This window comes from Peromyscus eremicus, chromosome 9 (genome assembly GCF_949786415.1).
Source record: "Peromyscus eremicus chromosome 9, PerEre_H2_v1, whole genome shotgun sequence".
In the NCBI taxonomy this organism is placed as follows: Eukaryota; Metazoa; Chordata; class Mammalia; order Rodentia; family Cricetidae; genus Peromyscus; species Peromyscus eremicus.
Window position 1 is genome coordinate 89473760 of NC_081425.1, and position 19081 is coordinate 89492840.

Below are 19081 nucleotides of genomic sequence, written 5' to 3' on the forward strand. Positions count from 1 at the left end.
TTTTAAAATGTGTTTTATTTTATTTTTAATTATGTTATGCTTGCATGTCCGGGATGGGTATATTCAGATACCCAGAGACCAGAGGAGGGTGTTAGATCCCTTAGGGTTGGAGTTAGAGGTGGTTGTGAGCTGCTCAATGTGGGTGCAGTATATGCTCTTAACCCCCAAGCCAGCTGTTTTCCTTGCTTGCCCAGCTCTTCTTCTTATGGAAACGGTGTGTTTATTCTTTCAGGGCCCCTCCAACAGCAACCTGTTTGCATTTCTTTTGTCTAGGACTGCTGGGTCATTTAGTGTCTAACTAGCTTTCTCATGGCATATCAGTTGAAAATGGAGCTCCTTCAAGGTGAGTGTGGCTCCTTAAAAAAACGCCGAGTCCTGGTCAGCGGCAATATCCTTATGGATCTGACTTTGCTGTGGGATTGATGACATTGAGGCAAAAGAGGAAACACATCAGGCCCCTTCTGTGACAACATCTGTTTTCACTGTTGTCTCACAGTGGAGAGACTGCAGTCTGCTGGACTGGGTGTCTCTCCATCCACTCCAGTGGGATCCTTCATAATGGTGGTGAGCTTGAGAGACAAATCACAACACCACCCCCGTTTTTAAAAAAGTCATAAAATTCAGACAGACAAGCAAAATCAAACTGGGGAATCAGATCCCTTGACTGCCAAGTTTTTCCTTCTAACTGGACCACTGATAAGAATCCAAACACTAGTTACACTGTAAGAAGGTTGTTTTTCAGAAACAAACAGATGTGTCTGTGTCAGACTAATTGCTAAACGGTCTTATTAATAAAATAAAAAAAAAGCCTGGAGCCAGATATTGGGGTGAAAAACTGAGAGATCAGAGGAACAGGCCAAGCCACAGCCAACCTCACCTCACTAACTCCTCACCTTCCAAAGAGACCTACTTCCTGTATACCCATGCCTATATGCGTTTCTGTCCTGCCATCTCACTTCTCTCTGCCTAGCTACATCACTTCCTGTCTGTCTGTCTGTACAGACCTCCAGACCTCTATGGTTAGTGCTGGGATTAAAGGCATGTGCCACCACGCCTGGCTCTGTTCCCAGTGTGGCTTTGAACTCACAAAGACCAGAATGGATCTCTGCCTCTTGAATGCTAGGATTAAAGTGTGTGCTACCATTGCCTGACTTCTATGTTTACTATAGTGGCTGGCTTTTTCCTCTGATCTTCAGATAAGCTTTATTAGGGTACACAATATATTGGGGGACACAATATATCACCACATGTCTGTTTTGTTTAAATTTAGGTTCTATAAGTACCAGCCAGGGACTGAGTTGACAGCCATTCCTGTAATAAAATAATGAATCATGGGGATAGTAAAAGAAGCAAGAAATACCACATTCTTTTTTGTTACAACAATTAACAGATAAGCCATCTGGGTCCTTTTGTTAATCACCGTGAAGTACAACTCACACAACAAAATCTAGTCTTTTGTTTAACTATATTAATTTATCCTAACAGCTTCAAATACTCACAATGCTAATAACAGAGTTCATTTCAGAATAGAGATCTTTAAAAATGTTTGTTCTTCAATCATTACTGCCCTTTACAAGGTGGTCATTTGAAAATTTTAAGATCCGTCCCTGCCTCAACATGTTAGAAGAATTTGTTTTAAATACAGACAGATCTGAAGTAAGAAGATGGTGGCTAAAATCTCTTCCCTACACAGGAATTGGTCTAGCTAGTGCTATTCAGTAATACTGTTTGTGTCGGTGGGATATTTCAGAACTCTGTTCTCAGGTTCGGTAGCCATTAGCCACAGCTGACTACTGAACTCTTGAAATGTAGCCAGTACAATCAAGGAATGGTTTGAAAATTTCCTGAATTGTAGTGAATTTCCATCAAAATGGCCACACTGGGTTTGTGGTCATCATACTGGATAGCGTTAGTCTAGAGAGATTCTAAGGCGGGAGAAACACAGTGGGCATTGACATGGAAGTTGGAGAAGGAATACATATTATGTCGGATATTTTAGGAACACAAACTTATTCCCCAGTTCTTATTTAAAACAATAGCCCAAAGATCAAAGGCATCTTTAATGCAAAGTTTCTAAGTTTACCATATAGAGAGCTAATTCCATCCAGAGAGAAATGAGCAAGAATATTTTTTGTTTTTTCCTCAACTGCATCCTAACTCACTCAGCAACCCTTGTGGCTGTGCCTTGGTTCTGCTCTGCTTGAGGTGGATTTCCCTCAACTGTGAGAATTTAACAGGAAGCCACATTTAGGGGGGCCCTGACAATCTTTGTGGGTTCATAGATGGCCCTGGTAAGCATCAGGAACATTTAATAACCAAATCTGTTTTTGCTGTGTAAGGATTTGGGCTCTGATGCTGGCATTCCCCTCAAGAGAGGGTTGCCCCTTTTCAAACGTTGTTATATCTCGGCAAGCCAGCACAGCTCTCCTAGTAGGGCATTAAGAGAGTTTATCTACCCTGGTACCTTTGTTCACGAGAATGCGCAGATGTGTTGATCCTTCCAGAACTAGTGACTGAAGAAGGGCTACATTGAGAGGAAATCTGCTTGTGGGTAACTAAGCCAGAGAAGGTGAGGGCAGGTGAATGGAGGTAGAGAGTTTCAAGAGAACTATCCTGAAGATGAAAACATCTTACCTAGATCTGTTGACTCTTCTGTGGGCCAACCTGAGCTGAAGAGTGGGGACAAATCTCTCTTCCTTCTTCTTCCCATCCCCACCCCATTCCTCTCCATTCCCTTCTGCTTCCTGTTGAGCTAGGGTTCAATGAATGAATACAAAACATCTTCTAGCAAGCTTAATCAAAATGTTGGGACTGCCAGGCCATTAAATACACTGCGCTCTAACTTTCATGACTGGCCACATACAGCATCCAAGTAAGTGCTGTGTGAGATTGAAGAAATTTATCTATTGCATTTGATGTCTTTTGGAAGTGCTGTCAGACAATGCCTATGCCTCTTTCCCCAGTCAGGGATAAAAGCAAGTGTTAATGCTCAGTAGGGAAAGAAAAGACTCTGCACTACTTCATGACGATTATGTCTGGTGATGAAGACAATGAAGCCACTGCTTTTCTTTCTAAACAACAGCCAACAATCAGTGCCATAAGGTACAAGGAGAGATTTTTCTATGCTTTCTTTTATGGCACTTTCTTCTCTCCTACACCAGAAGCCCAGGTGCAGGGGACTGGCTCGGGACACACAGGAGCAGAAAGGTGATGCTCAGTGTTTGTCTTGCTCTTCATCACTGTTTCTCATCGTTCATCCACAGGGTGGACCTGGTCGAATCGCCACAGCTGGCTGCTTCTACCATCACATTGACTCAAGTACAGATCCATATTGTCTGGTTGAACCCCGGCTTCCATGCATTTCCCAGAAAGAATGTGGATGATCATTCCATCCTGAAAAGAGAAAGAAGGAGCCAATTTCTGACAAAGTCAGCAAAGGAGGACATTTTTAAGATTTCTGCTGAGCACTAAAAGACTAACAGAGGTGATAGGAATTAGCCTGGAAGGAATGGTAGAATTTTTAGTTAATAGAAAATATAATTTAAATTACCCTAAAATTTGGATGTCATTCAACCATAAGGAGTCATAAACCCAATTATTTGTATTGCTGGTGTCATTTCTTGGAAAGTTCTGGTCAGGTAACCCTGGATAAGGTGTATTCACTCTTTGTGATGTATTGTCAGAATCACTATTATCACTGCATTCAGGAATCTCTGCTTTCAGAAGGGTTTCATTAATGCCACCCTCTGCTAATCCTGCAATTTGGAATTGTGACCACTAGGATGCAGTAGAGAGTAAGACTGAGAGGCTATCCTGAAGATCTAATCAGATCGGCCCAATGAAAGGTATGACTGGACTCCACCAGATTCAATACTGACCATAACATCCCCTTACAAGAAAAATCTAATTTCTTTACAAAATTAAACATCTTTAGCCATAATGTTATAAATTCCTGCTCATTATTGAGACATTCCAAAATACATACTGCTTCAATACACAAACTAGTTGTCTTTAGTATATTCCAGAACATTTCCATCACTTCCCAAAGACATCACTACCCATTAGCAGTCATTTGCTCTTCCTCCCTTCTTCTGGCCACCCAGAATCACTAGCCTCCTTTCAGTGGTCATGCACTCGGTATTCTATACATTTCATATAAATAGAATTGTGTAGTATGGTCCCTTTATAACTAGCCTCTTTCATTTTGCATGTTTTTCAGATTTATTCATGTTGTAGTAAAAACTAGTAAGTCATTTCCTTTTTTTTTTCTTTTTACTGTGGTAAAAACACACTAAAATGTGGCACTTTTAAAGCATTTTCAACTATAAAGTTTAGAAAAGTTGAATATATTAGTTTTCCATAACTTTTTTATTATAAAAAAGATACTCTCTACTCATTAAACAATAATTCCCCCTTTCTTTTTTCCCCAGCCACTAGTAACCACCATGCATCTATGGCTTTAACTGCTTTACATAAAATGCATTAAGTGGAATGATACAGTTTTGGGATGTGTTTATGTTTATGTGTTATTTAATCTAGTTTAATGGCCTTGGGGGTCACTCTTGTACCATATGACAGGACTTCCTTCTACTTTAAGGCTGAGTAATATTTCATTATGTGGAATTACTTCTAGAAAGTAAGTAATTCTAAGTGAAAAGCTTTAGGATAATTGTGTGTCCATGCTTTCTATTTAGATATAGATAGATGTTCAGATTGCCTGCAATGCTTTTATATTATAAATAGTCCATCAAAATAGTGCCTCATTCTTTTTCTGGCTGAATGATACCTTTCATATATATTCCTCCTTACGAGTCTGGACACTGGCCCCAGGGCCTTACATTTAATGGGCAATTGCTCTAGATCACAGGACTAAAGTCCCAGTTTCATTTCATTTCTTTTCCTTAATTTTTTCAAGACAAGGTTTCTTTGTGTAGCCTTGGCTGTCCTGGAACTCACTCTTGTAGACCAGACTGGCCTCAAACTCACAGAGATCCACCTGTCTCTGCCTCCCCAGTGCTGGGAATAAAGGCATGGGCCACCACCACCTGGCTCACATCTCATTTCTTAATGCCTGGAAATAGGCCATGTGTGTCTTACTGATCTTTCGGTTTTGGTTGCTTGTTGAAAATTCAACTTAAATTTTCCATGATGAGATTTTCCTCTTCTCTGCTCTATGAATCACCTGTACAGAATTCTACTAATTTTACCCTCTTTACTCCCAATCAGAATTTGAAGAGAAGAAAAACTGTAAATGAGTCTATCTTTTTCTTAGTGGTACACTGAATCAGCTCAGGAAGGATGGGAATGGAGGAAACTGTATGGACACATATTGTAGATATAGTGACCTGTTGTGGGATGTTCTGTATGCTCTGATTGGTTAATAAATAAAGTGCTGATTGGCCAGTAGCCAGGCAGGAAGTATAGGTGGGACAAAGAGAGAGGAGGAGTCTGAGAAGTAAAAAGCTGAAGGAGGAGATGCTGCTAGCCACTGCCATGAGTAGCAACATGTAAGATACCGGTAAGCCACAAGACATGTGCCAAGGTATAGATTTATAGAAATGGTTAATTTAAGATGTAGGATCTAGCTAGCAAGAAGCCTGAGCCATTAGGCTAAACGATTTAAATAATATAAGTGTCTGTGTGTTTATTTGAGTCTGAGTGGCTGCGGGTCTGAGTGGGACTGGAGAAAACTCCAGTTACAGTGACCTTGGTGCTGAGACCGAGGGATGGTGGCCAAAGAGACCTTCACTAGAACAGAATAAGAGGGACTCATGGTGGAACTGAGGTTCTGGGACCTTCTCCTGATTGTTCTGTTGCAGCAAGAACTTGTCTCATGGTCAAGTCCACAGTCATGCTGCAGTACTGGTCCTTTTTCAATTTTGTACCTGGGGCTAGCTCATTTACCCTAAGTACTTAAGTCCCCCTATTTTCTCTCTGTTGGTGTATGTCCTCTGGGAAGGTTCTAGAACTTCCTTACAGGATATGTAGGACTAAAATGAAATGTTCACAATGGAATGAAGAAAATGATAGCCACATATTTATATTTTTAACTTTAAAAATATTGATTGATTTTTATTTTATGTGTATGGATGTCTGAGTGTTAACCTGTGCACCATTTGCACGAAGTGCCAGCAGAGGCCAGAAGAGGGCATTGGACCTTCTTGAACTGGAGTTTGCTTGCCTCCAAGTGGGGGCTAGGAATTGAACCTGGGTCTTCCAGAAGAGCAGCCAGTGCTCTTAACCACTAAGTCATCTCTCCAGCTCCAACAGCTACATATTTATATATCAATATCTACTTCTTTTAAATTTTGCTTTGCATCACTCCTCAACCTACACAGCCAGTCATTGTTTCTGTAACATGCTCCACCATCCCACCTGTGATCCAATTGTTTCTGTAACATGCTCCACCTGTGAAGGGGCCCCAAAATAGCTTGACCACACAGCAGCCATGACAGGCTTAGAGGCCTAGACACAGCTTCTGTGACAGGCTTACTGGCAGGTAACACCCAGATCCAGGAAAAGCATTAAGCTGATACCACCCAGGGACCTACCCAGGGGTGAGGAAGTACCTGACATCCCAAACATTCCAACCATTAGGTAAGGTGGTCTTGAGTCTAGCACACACCTATTTTTTGTTTTACAGATACCCCTAGACAATTGTCAGCCAATCAGGGTCCTGGACCCTGGAAATCCCCTCACCCCAACCTGTGTTATGGTAAAAACTCTGCCCCACCTGAGTTCAGGGCTCTCTGCTCTCACCGCTGTGTCAGACAAACAGAGGGACCAAGCTCCATGCTTGAAATAAAGGCTCTTTGCTTTTACATGCAGGATTCGGTCTCCATGGTGGTCTTTTGGGGGTCCCTGCGATCTGGGCATAACACACCATCCTTCCTGTGGTCCAAGCTAATGACCTGTCAAGGTGTAGTGACAAATTAGTACACCTCCATAGGCTGGGTTGATTTTACTTCCACCAGAGACCCCAGTGTCAAGCTTAACAACAGAAGTACTGTCATGGAGAGTACCTGATGTCCTGGAAGAGCCCAGGCTGCCATGCTAACAAGATCAGCTGCCTGGAAGTTCCTTGTGATTAGCATTTCCGGAATTAATTACCTCCTGGAGTTCCCAGTGCTGTTGATGGATGGCGGGGCCTTCCTCTGTGCAGTTCTGCAGAATCACCTGTTCTCCTCTGATGTCGAAGCACAACCGCTGTGGGCTGCCAAAGAGAATCTCCTTCCTGCTGGTGTGCTGCAGGTTCTGGGGTAGAGGGGGTGGCAGTTAGCATAGCCCCAAAGACACCCTCTCCAAAGGAGACAAAGGAACACACAGCAGAGCTGCACTCTTCAGATTCCACAGGGGCGGCCAGCAAGGCCCTTCCTGGGTTCGAAGTCCCAGCACCTTGGGCTTCCTCGCGTTCCTATTTCCACATCCGGGCATGCATCTGTGGCATCCCTGCTATTGTCTGTGTGCAGATAAGGCTGTTTTAAAAGGCTGCAAGTGCTAAGTGAGCACTGCTGGAAGGGCAAGTGAGGGATCCCTGAGGCCCAGGTTGATTTCCTTCTAGAGACATCTTCGCTGTCGCTAATTTCCCTGCTGTCTGTGGTGTCTGCGGACTCTTGGTCATGGTTCCCACTGTCTCTGTCATGATCCCCATTGCCTCCAGGATTTTAGAGAGCTGAACTGTGTGCACCTTTACACAGGGGCTTTAACTGTGAGGCTTACCAATTGGATGGCATGTTTTGGCAAAGCTATCTTCTGTTCGTTCTTGCCGGATGCAGTCCGAACTGATTTTTATGTTAACTGTGGGACTCTGAGACAGCACAGGCATCATGGATGTGCAGCCTGCTCAGTTATGTGAGCCCTGTGTTCAGAACAGTTTCATGCTCTTGGTTCAATCTATTCACTTTAAGCATTGCTGCCACTGTCTTGAAATTCATAATAACTGTCGAATTAGAGACATCACATCTTCAATTTGCATTAGGCCCTGCTAATTTGCAAATTAAATATAGTGGTCTTCCATACTTGAAAATTCCCAAACAGCACAGTTAGCATAAATTTGAACCCTAAGCACATCTCAGAGGCTTGTGGGTGACTCTCAAGGGAGAGTAATTTTTTTCCTACATCTTAAATCCCATCTGTAGTGACAAATGACTTCCTCGTTTCCTTGTGATCATGGGGAGATATTTTTAGTGAAGCTTAGCAAGCACCGGCTACCCTGTGATGGTCAAAGCCGGGTAATACAAAGTCTCATTCCAAACCTCATCTCTCCTGAGCAGAAGCTGGGCCCTCCTTGCTTCTCCCTGCTTGCAGCCACGCTGCTGAGCTCCAGAGGTAGGTGGCCACTGGGCCTTGTCACCTCTCAAGGAAGCCCAGCTCACACAAATGGCTCTATTTTTATTTGCCACTTGAGTTTTAGTTCTTGGTTATTTATTTCCTTTTCTTTCTTGCAAACTCAATGAGCTGTTCATGGAAAGGGGCATTTCATATTCTTTTTATCCAGCACATATCTAGTTGCCCCGTCCCCCCCGGCAGGGGAGTCAGCTTATTGACTTTCCAATATTACAGGCTCCAGAAGACCTCACTAATAAAAAAAAAAAAAGAATACACAGAACAAATATTCTCTTTGTCTAAAGGAAGCCCATAGCACGTGAAGAAACCGAGAGGCAGATGATAAAAAGCCTGCTAAGATCTCACAGCCAGCCAGTGGGAACTTGATTCAAACCTGGCTCTAGATGGCAGTCGAGATGGTGACAGCTGTCCCCCTAGCATGTGACTTCCACACTTGGCTCTTCATGGGCTCATCTCTTGTGTCTAGTGCTGTGGGTTAAACATGAAGCATCCTCCATGGGCTAATGCTTCACATTCCCCAGCTTATGGCCCTGCTTTGAAGGCTGTGGGGGGCCTTAGGAGGTGGGGCCTGACTGCTGGAAGCGGATCACTAGAGGTAAGCCTCTGAGGAATATGTGCACCTGGCTTGCTTTCTCTGCTCTTTAGTCTGCACCATGTGAACAAGCTACCAAATGTCTCATGTTTCTGCCACCATAGACCAAGTCACTTCCAGGGCCATGGCCTTCTCACAGTAAACTGAAATTCTCCTGAGACCGTGAGCTAAAAAAATACACCACCAACAACAAAACAATAACAACAGCAACAAAACTTCTCCTCCCTTGTTTCTGTCAGGTATTTAGAGCCTAGAGATGTGAAAGCTCACTAATATATCTGGTATGAATGCCCACTGGTATTTTAGGAAAGAATGGTGAAGTTCACAGATGGAAGAGACCAAGTGAATTCTGAGCCAACTCCTTCCCTGTGTTCTGTCCAGGCCCTGAGCCTGTCCCCAGTTCTCTTGGCTGGCACTGCAAGGCTAGACCCCAAACTTCCCATGGAGATGCTTCCCCCTTCTCCTCGGGCTCTCTGGGTATCACTTAACTGTTGTTTGCTTTCATTAGGTAACTTTGAAGTATGACAGCTCAATTCAAAGGACCCCCCATGACAGTGTGTATCAGATCTGGGGCCAGTCTACACTGAGAAGTTATTCAAGTTCTGAAAAGAAGTGGACCCATGACCTCTCAACCAGGATGGACAGCTTTCTGTTACCTTGGTCAGTTTTTCCTATGATGAAAAATTGAAGCAAATAAGACACACTCCAAGGATCACAGTGACCTTCCTAATGACCAAAGAGTCCATGTGAATCTAGACCCTTCTCCCGACTCCATTACTTCTTTTCTCCTCAGACCCTTGGACCCTTCCTCAAGCCTGGAGGATCTAAGGTGGACATTCCTTAGATGCTCCGTTCTTTGATGCTGGTCCGGATCTAAGGTGAGGATGATGTGGGCAGACCTGTGACAAGTCATCACAGTGCGAGACCGCAGCCTGTCATGGACATGGGACCACAGAGAGGAGCTACTCTGAAGGGAATTGAAGAGCATCCTAGGAAACAGCACCCACTCCCAGCGAAGCATCATCACCCACCTGTTGCTGCCGGTCGTTACTGCAAGGGGCCAATGTCATGGGGCAGCCCAGGATGTCGCCTTCTGCTTGGCAGTCTGCACAGAAGCCAAGTCCAGTGTTGTGGAGCTGAAAGTGAACATCCACAAAGATGTGAATCTGACCTCCACTGTGAAGATGCCATGGAGCAGATTCTAACCCTCTGTCCACTTTAAACCTTATCCCAAAGTGTGTGGTTCAGTCACAGTGAACTGGGTCAAGCCCAAATCAGTTATCTTAAGACACAAGCCTTCAGGGGGAGTCAGGCCACACGCATTTTGGTGAAGGGATCTGGCATGGGTTACAGGGTAACATTGCTGCTTTCTTCTGGCTGGCAGGGAGGCAGAGATGGGGAGTCCAAAGGCCTCTGAAACCCTGCTGAGCCTGGTTGCCCAGTGTAAAGGATGAACATTCTTGTCTTGGCAAGTGACCCTCTCTCTCCTTTCTTTCCCACCTCCCCTGGGCCATGCCTTGCCTTTCCAGAGAACCTGGGTCTGTGCTCAGATGGATACAGCTCAGGGTAGACATTGGCCAGAAACCAGTGGAACGTCCGACAACCCAGCCTCCTTTGCAGCTTCAGGCGTTCCGTGCAGTCTGGCTTCGCAACCTGCCGTTGGAGAAGGACATGGGGAGTGAAGCCAGGAAAGCGTCCCCAAAACCCACAAAGTAGGGGAGGAATAGAGGTAGACGTGAAGAGGCAGAAGGATCAGGACAGGATTGCAAACAGGAGGAAAGCTCATATACTGAGAGAGGTTTAGAAGGTACGGAGTCAGTAACTTCTCTAGAGAGAGATGGAACCAGAGAGATTAGAAGCGGTATACCTCTTCTCACAGACCCCCAAATCTTCAGCCTATGAAAACCATGGTGTCTATGCCTTAAAGTCTTTTCTCTGGAATGTGAAGAAATGATGGGCTCTGCACCTGGGATGTACCATGAGCTGGCCCAGGGGTAGCGGAGGCGAAGTAAGTTGGGAAATTGCGAGGGCAGAGGCTGAGGAAAGGCAGGTTGATTTTTCTTCCTCCCTGAGTGTCAGCTTTCTCCATCGATGAACCATTCATTCAGGCTACACTGGCCCCTCCCTTTATAAACAACCGTAGGAGGGTGGACACCGGCCCTCAACACTAGTCTAGTGATTTAGGCTGTGTTGGTAAGATAGGAAAAAACCCTTCTAGAAGGTTAGTATAAATTTCCTGGGAGAGAGAAGCTTTGAGGAGGGGTTGGAATAATCAAATATGGAGAGAGGGGTGTGGGAAAGGAGGAAGGAGGGATGGGAAAGGGGAAATAAAAAAGAGAGGGGGTGATGTCCATGTCAGTGTTCTGCCTTGGTGGTCTCTGGTTTTTAGTAAGATGCAGTGGGGCCAAGCAGGCTGTAAATGCATGCTGTATTAGGCTGGCCTCATCCGGCGTGCTGGGTTCTAATGAGCCTGTCTAGTGGAAGGTTGGCTAGGTACATCAGAAGCCTGGATATATTTAATTCTTTAATGGATTTTTTATAAATGAAGTCTGTATTGATATTAAACAAGTGTCCTCTGAAAGCAAAGACAAAATTTAGTAATAGACATCCATTACATGAAAGGAAAAAACAAAAACAAAAAAAAAAAAACCCACACCAGTGATGCTCCAGCCTAAAGAAAGCCCAGGGATCAAAATCTGCAGCAGCTCTGTGGTACTTATAGAACTCTGTAGAAGGGTACCTACTCCCCACTGTCAAGCGGGTAAAGCCTAAACTCTTTAGCTCAGCCCACAGAGGCCTCAGCATCTTCCTCCAAGCCCTCCTCTGGTGTCTGAGTGATCCCATGCAGCCATAGCTGAAGTACTGCCTTTTCTGAGGAGTACTTCCGAGATGTCAGATTTAGGGTTCAGTGGAGTCCTGGTGAGAACTGCCCTTCCATCTCCAATGCTTCTCTACAAACCCAACCAGAAGCTACAGTAGTGGGGTCCCTCCTGTGGGCAAAGAGAGTGGATGCTACTTTGGGTGATGCTTGGAGTCACTCAGGGTGGCCCAGGGAGAACTCTAGCCTACCGAGGCCTTGGGATTGAACTGAAATTTTGAGTGTCATCTCCCATTAAAGAGACAAACAGACATACATTCAATGAGTTCTGAGACTTGTCTGTAGGTCAGTCTGCTGTAGGAAGGGGGTGGGTCTGGATAAAGAAAAACAAAATCCTGAGGACTTCAAGAAAAGGGAGTTCTGGGGCCCCCTTCATGCCTCACTCTTCTCTGACTTCCCTGCGTGTAGTGGGCATGGGTGTGTCTCTCTAAGGACCCTGCCTTCGTCTATGCTGTCCAGCAGTGGGCTGCTGAGGGACTTGCAGGAACAGTTTCCCAACTGTGCTACTCTTTTGGGACCCTACTTGAAGTGCAGAGAGTGTAATGGCAGCCTGTAGCTCATTATCACGCGTGTATCACTGCACAGGAACTGACCGACCAATAGTGAACTGGGGGACATTTAACTACCTGTTTAAAATTTCAACTTTTCTCTGGCTTTTTTGAGTCTTCATATTTATTTTTATACTCAGATCTATTCTTTGTCTTGGATATTTCTTAACCCTTGATCGCCACTCAGGATGAAAGAACGCTCAGAGATGTGACTCATCCCCTATTTGGACCCACCTCCCCTCTGGCCTTGTGGGGAAAGGTTGCCTCCTGTTCACGGAATCCCATAGCAGTCTGGGAATTCCAGGCCAAGGTCAACTGTGGTACTCCAGGGAGGTGATGAGAGAGACAGAGGACGAGGTCAACTGTGGTACTCCAGGGAGGTGATGAGAGAGACAGAGGACGAGGTCAACAGTGGTACTCCAGGGAGGTGATGAGAGGGACAGAGGACAGCCCCACCAGGTAGAAAGGGCACTCCAGAGGGCCAACTCAAGCAAGCTCAAACCAGAAAGAAAGGAGAGGGTTCTTCTTGGCCGACCTTAACCTGGTGACCTTATGTTGATCAAAGACTCTAATAGCCCATCCTTACCTTGCTCTGGGCAAAGGCCTCTGGGATGTGCCTGTAGAAGGTTTCTTTGAAGGACCCCAGCCAGGTCTCAGCAATTCGGACCTTGTTCCTCAGAATGACCTCAGGGTCAGTCCTGGAGCTGGCATCTTGGCTTTGGTAGATGTGTCCCACTCGAGAGCAGGGAAGGATTTCAACAGAGCCACCGCAAAGCCAGGCCTGTCACAGAAGGAGAAGGTGAATGGCTCTTTCTTCTACTTCCCTGTCTGTGAACAGCTGGCAGAAAACCAGGAAGTCGGAAGCCAGAATGACCAGTTCAGATCCCCAGATTGCAGTTCCTCCATCCAAGAGTGTGGGCAGCAGGGCAGCAAGAGGGAGGGACAGAGGGCAGTTGTCCCAGGATGGAATTGAGGGGTGGTGGCTGACACCCATGCACCTGCCTGAACATGCCTCCTGGAAACATGTGCAGAGTCAGCACACAAAGCAAAGCAGGATCAGCACACACACACACACACACACACACACACACACACACACACACACACCAGAGGATGTTTTCCCAGGGAAAATATGTAGGCAGTGGCTAGGGAATTTCTAAAACACCGTGATGTCTCCTGCAAAGACACTAGAGATGAAAGCACAACTCCCTTAGCCTTCTTCACTCCTTCCAGAAGCTTCTCCCAGGTCCCCACTGCTCACTGTCAAGAACCCTTCATTCTATACTTGGTGACAGAACTTACACTTGAATAGTGCTGGGACAGGCTGTGGTTCAAGAACTAAAAACACACTGGGCATTAACGCAAACAATATTAGGTCCAGCCTATACTGTTTGCTCCCAGGGTCCGCGGAAGAGTCTAACAACCAGCTGAGGATTCTAATCTGAGGGATATTCAATGAATCTAAGCACACTGAGTTCTTTAGTCCATTCACTTTATTCTTCCATGGTAATTCTATCTGCAGTTTCTTTTCTGCTCTCTTATTTAGCTCTCTTTCCCTCCTGCTCTCAGTCCCTCCTGGTCTCAGTCCCTTCTGCTGTTCTCTCATCATTCTACCTAGTTCTTTCCATCTCCATCCTCATCTTTGTTCTTCTCCATCAATCCTCTTCTCCCAGTGCTCTCAGAGAACCAGTATATATACCCACACAGTAATTCTTTGGTAAAGCAATGTGAGGCTTGAAGTTTTCAGGGTCGCAGAGAGAGGTATAAGGACCCACACATAAAGCAATTAATTGTCAGCTTCCAATTACAACCCAAAAAGGGAGTGACTAAAGGGGAGTTCTCTGGTAGGGTCAACTAAAGGCTAAGACCAATTAGGGATTTATGTGCTCAAACTATAATCTAGAAATGGCTAGGTAGAATGTTAGGAGTCAGTAAGTCACAAGAAAGTAAACTGTCTTTGGCACCACTTTTCCCGCTCATCCCGGCTGCAGCTGCTTTCTGATAGGGAGGGGGGCATATGCTAGGTGGCTAAGCAACCTCTGTCAGAGCTGTAGTATTTGGTTAGTAAAAGCACTTTCACTCACAGTAATTGCTGAGGAGAAAATCTAGGAATAGCACCTGGCTGAGGAGGAATAAAAACTTAATTTGCACAAGAAAGAAGCTTGGCACCTATTGCCTGCCTGGCCTGGAGGCAATCTCCTTGGGTCAGTGGGAAGTAACTGCCTTCACTCAGTATCTAGCAAATGGCTAAAATTTCATCCCAGGAATGTAAGCAGTAAATCTCTTAAATTAGGGTCCTGTGTAAATAACCCGGGGTGAAGGTGAGGGGTTGAGGATTTAATTGTTAGTGGTTCTTTTCTCTATCTGTGAGTGAGATGAGCTAATGTTTATCTGTGTGCAGTTTTGTCCTTGGAAAAATGTATCTTTGTTGAAATACTTTTGTCTGGAGAATGGCCCTGGCCAGATATATGTTAAAGAAAAACAAACACAGCTGGGGACAGTTGTCCAGTTACCCCAAATGTATAGGGAAAGTTGTGCCCAAGATTGAGATGCAATTGTGAGATTACATGTACAACAACATGGGGATGCATGGTAAATGGGGAGAATCATAGCTGTTATTGCACAAGAAGTTTACAACAAGAGACAGCCAGTTCATTCAAAAGGCAGTAATCCCATAACACCTTGCGTGATGGTTTCCTCTAACAGAACCCTTGGTTCTGATAGGTTGACCTTCTGAACTCTAGTTGTCACTGCTGTATACTCTCATGGACTTTCACTACCAGCGGCTCTCAATAGGGCATGGGGTTCTCAAACTCTACTCCCCACGATACTTCAGAGGACTCAGAGAGCACTGCAGGCATCTTTCATTTTTTTAGAGAAATAGCAAACTTGGACACTGTGCAAACTACAAGCTTGATGTAATTCCCATATCCACATTAGATTGGTCTACCCGTGTTAGATGATAGACAACTTTGCTGGGTTGGGTTTGGGGCAGTGGGTGTGACTGAAAGGCAAGTACAATGCTAGAACCTGTGTGGAAGAGGAAGTGTGGGTGATGGCTGTTCACATGGTTCCCGGGGTGGAGAGGCCAGCTAAGCCCAGCAGGTCCTAAACCAAGAGAATACCCATTGTTTGGATGGAACTACTCAGTGCCAAGAATGGTTTCACATCTGGCTGGTGGGTGCTGTAAAAGATCCCCTAGATGCTAAGGGTACCACGAACGGAGAACGTGCCAGAAGCTCTGGATTGCCTTCACTGAGATGTGAATGACTGATAGTACATCTTCTCCTCCTGATGAGGATCTTGAAAGTCAAGTTCACAGAGGAGGCTGAGAGTAAAGTCAAGTTAGCTCACCAGAGACATGGTCTGGGCGGAGACAGAAGGTTTGTCTTATCTTGTTGCAATGACTTTATATAATTTACCCACAAGTTTATTCCCAACATCTGCCCTTTCTAATGTCTGCCTCTGAGCTGACTACATACATACATACATACATACATACATACATACATACATACATGATTCCAGAGATAACACCATGTTCACTGTTGACATAGAACCTACCTTGAAGGACATCTCAAGATTTTCACTACCCTCTAGTGACATGAGAGGATCATAAGCTCCGGTGTTTTGGAAGTAATGTCTGTCCACGGCCACCACCTCTCCGGGTACCACAGGGCTCCTGTACAGAGAAGTCACGTAAGAGACTACAGTGCAACCCCAAACTCAGAAACAGGCTGGGTGGGGCTTCCCAGAGGCAGGTCCAGCCAGTGAGACTGCCGACTCCGGGCTCTGGTGGAGTTCAACATTTTGATCCACAAGACTGGAATCCAAGAATTTTATAAAAAGAACTGGGAGCTGGAGAGATGTTTCAACAGTTACGAGTGCTTGCTGCTCTTCCAGAGGACCCAAGATATGTTACCTCTCTCCATTTGATTTCCTCACCTCTAACTGGGATAAAACAACCATCCACAAAACAAAACAAACAAACAAACAAAACAGCTCACAGTTGTGGTTTGTGGGGATTGAAATGAAGAGTTACATACAGTGCCAGGCATTGTACTTGCCATATTTTTAAATACAAAGCTGAACAGATCTGAGTTCACTATTCCTCTCTGAAATTCATAGTGCTGCTGTTTTTCTTTTTTTTTTTTTTTAAGATTTATTTATTTATTATGTATACAGTGTTCTGTCTGCATGCATCCCTGCAGGCCAGAAGAGGGCATCAGATCTCATTACAGATGGTAGTGAGCCACCATGTGGTTGCTGGGAATTGAACTCAAGACCTTTGGAAGAACAGTCAGTGCTCTTAACCGCTGAGCCATCTCTCCAGCCCCTGCTGTTTTTCTTTGTTGTTGTTGCTTGTTTATCTTTTCTGTTTTGTTTTTTGAGACAAGGTCTCACTGTGCAGCACAGACTGGCCTTAAACTCTTGATATCAGGTGTGCACCAACACCTGGCTCCTGGTGACTGTTTTAATTCAGAATTTTTGGATTTTAGAAAGGGGCCTCCATGACGTACTGCCTGTCAGCTTTGGTCATTACATCCTTTAGTGGGGTGCATAGAAACTTCTTCAGTCAGCATGTAACTACTCAGAGTGGGCTCATGCACCATGTCCCTCAGGTACACATCTGCTGCCCACTGCATTATGACAATAAACAAGGTTTTCAGAGGGCTTTGGGTTTTGCGGTTATCAGTTGTGGACTGCAGATATGGACCAGCCACCCAGCTTAGCGTATCAGGGAAGTAGGTGGTTTTAGGAGCTGGCTACCCTGGATTTCCGTCGTCATGATGTTGGGAATTTAATCTGTATGTATCCTGGCACAGTGAAGTAGAGACGGTCAGCCTGGCTGAGCCATTCCAGAACTCATGACCCATATAGTCTGTGAGCTTGGAGAATAGCTGTTGTTTTACACACTAAATTTGAAATGGCTTGTTATCCGGCAGAAAATTTCTAATTAAAAAACCTACTTAAATAAAACAGTTTTTCAGAAACCAAACACGGGAGTAGCAACTTTCAAAGCTGTTGTCTATTTTGAGAATTATGGTGTCACAGTGTTCGGCCAGCTAAGTCTTCCTTCTCACTGAGCAGGAACCTGAGACCAAGGAGTTGTGTTATCTGGGGTCAAGGTCAGCTCAGCTTCTTCCTCATTCTTACCCTGGACAGAATCTTCTGCAAGACAGCTTCCCTGGCTCTCTTCACTGGACTTCATTGATATCATGATGACGGAAGCATTGTAGCTAGCTGAACGCTTTTTACACGTCGGCTTGTTTGGTTTCCATACCAACCCTGTGTGCTAGGCGCTGTCATCAGGAAACTGGGACTCAGGTGACATGGCTTACCGTCCCCGTGTGGAGCTCAGGGACAGGCAGGCTGTGGCAGGGCTCACCTGATAGGGCTGATGGGGGATGGGCGGGCCTTCTGCTCCTGCTCCCCCAGGGGCTCCCATCGGAAATCCAACTTCCAGTCCAGCACCCCTCGCTGTGGCTCCTTGGCTGGAGAGTACTGAAGTGTCTTCCAGTCAATCACGTCTATGACTGGAGACACCACTCGGCTCCTGGAAAGAGCAGAGGGTCAAACTACGATGCAGACCACTCACTAGCTGAGGGACAGAAACAAGATCTATGTAATGTGTGGCCCAGGGCAGCAGCCACAGGCCATTCATACCTGTTAGCCTTGAAACTGTGCTTTGTCTCAGGTAAGAATCCCAATTTAGAAGAATTAATATGAAAAAAGGATGAAAAACTTTCAGTAAATTTTATATTGATTACATGCTGATATTATATTTTGGATATACTGTGTTTACACTATTAAAATTAATTTCAGCTGTTTTTACTTTGTAACATGACTGTTTTAATTAAAACATGTAGCCCGCCTTCTGAAGCACAGCCACTCCGGGGAAGACCTGCCCAACTTGGGCCCAGGTTCTGGTCCCCGGGCAGGTGCCCTTCTACCCCAACCAGGAAGGATCCCCTTCTCCAAGACCCCTGGCAGACCCTGCAGTCTCCACGCCCTGCCCCCACGCCCATCTGCCTGAGCCCCAAGCCTCTTCCTGAGACTTAGAGGCGGGCCCCCAGCTCCCATCTTGCCCAGGACTTCCCTTTTGAAGCACAGGTGAGTGCCCTAGCTTGCCCCCGACCCCATCCCTGGGCACCAGCCACTCCGGGGAAGACCTGCCCAACTTGGCCCCAGGTTCTGGTCCCCGGGCAGGTGCCCTTCTACCCCAACCGGGAAGGATCCCCTTCTCCAAGACCCTTGGCAGACCCTGCAGTCTCCACGCCCTGCCCCCACGCCCATCTGCCTGAGCCCCAAGCCTCTTCCTGAGACTTAGAGGCCGGCCCCCAGCTCCCATCTTGCCCAGGACTTCCCTTCTGAAGCACAGGTGAGTGCCCTAGCTTGCCCCCGACCCCATCCCTGGGCACCAGCCACTCCGGGGAAGACCTGCCCAACTTGGGCCCAGGTTCTGGTCCCCGGGCAGGTGCCCTTCTACCCCAACCGGGAAGGATCCCCTTCTCCAAGACCCCTGGCAGACCCTGCAGTCTCCACGCCCTGCCCCCACGCCCATCTGCCTGAGCCCTAAGCCTCTTCCTGAGACTTAGAGGCCAGCCCCCAGCTCCCATCTTGCCCAGGACTTCCCTTCTGAAGCACAGGTGAGTGCCCTAGCTTGCCCCCGACCCCATCCCTGGGCACCAGCCACTCCGGGGAAGACCTGCCCAA

The 19081-nt window shown here is 45.9% G+C and overlaps 1 protein-coding gene across 1 annotated transcript in view; it reads right to left on the reverse strand.

Moving 5' to 3' along the window:
• Nucleotides 1–833: 833 nt before the first annotated feature.
• Nucleotides 834–19081, reverse strand: part of Galnt15 (polypeptide N-acetylgalactosaminyltransferase 15) — a 48480-nt gene continuing 30232 nt past the window's right edge. The window contains exons 4-10 of the mRNA XM_059274069.1: nt 17754–17921; nt 15929–16046; nt 12951–13145; nt 10460–10591; nt 9970–10074; nt 7111–7254; nt 834–3393 (exon numbers count right to left, since the gene is read on the reverse strand). Coding sequence (XP_059130052.1) covers nt 3247–3393; nt 7111–7254; nt 9970–10074; nt 10460–10591; nt 12951–13145; nt 15929–16046; nt 17754–17921 — 1009 coding nt within the window. The 3' untranslated portion in view covers nt 834–3246. The remainder of the gene's footprint in view (nt 3394–7110; nt 7255–9969; nt 10075–10459; nt 10592–12950; nt 13146–15928; nt 16047–17753; nt 17922–19081) is intronic.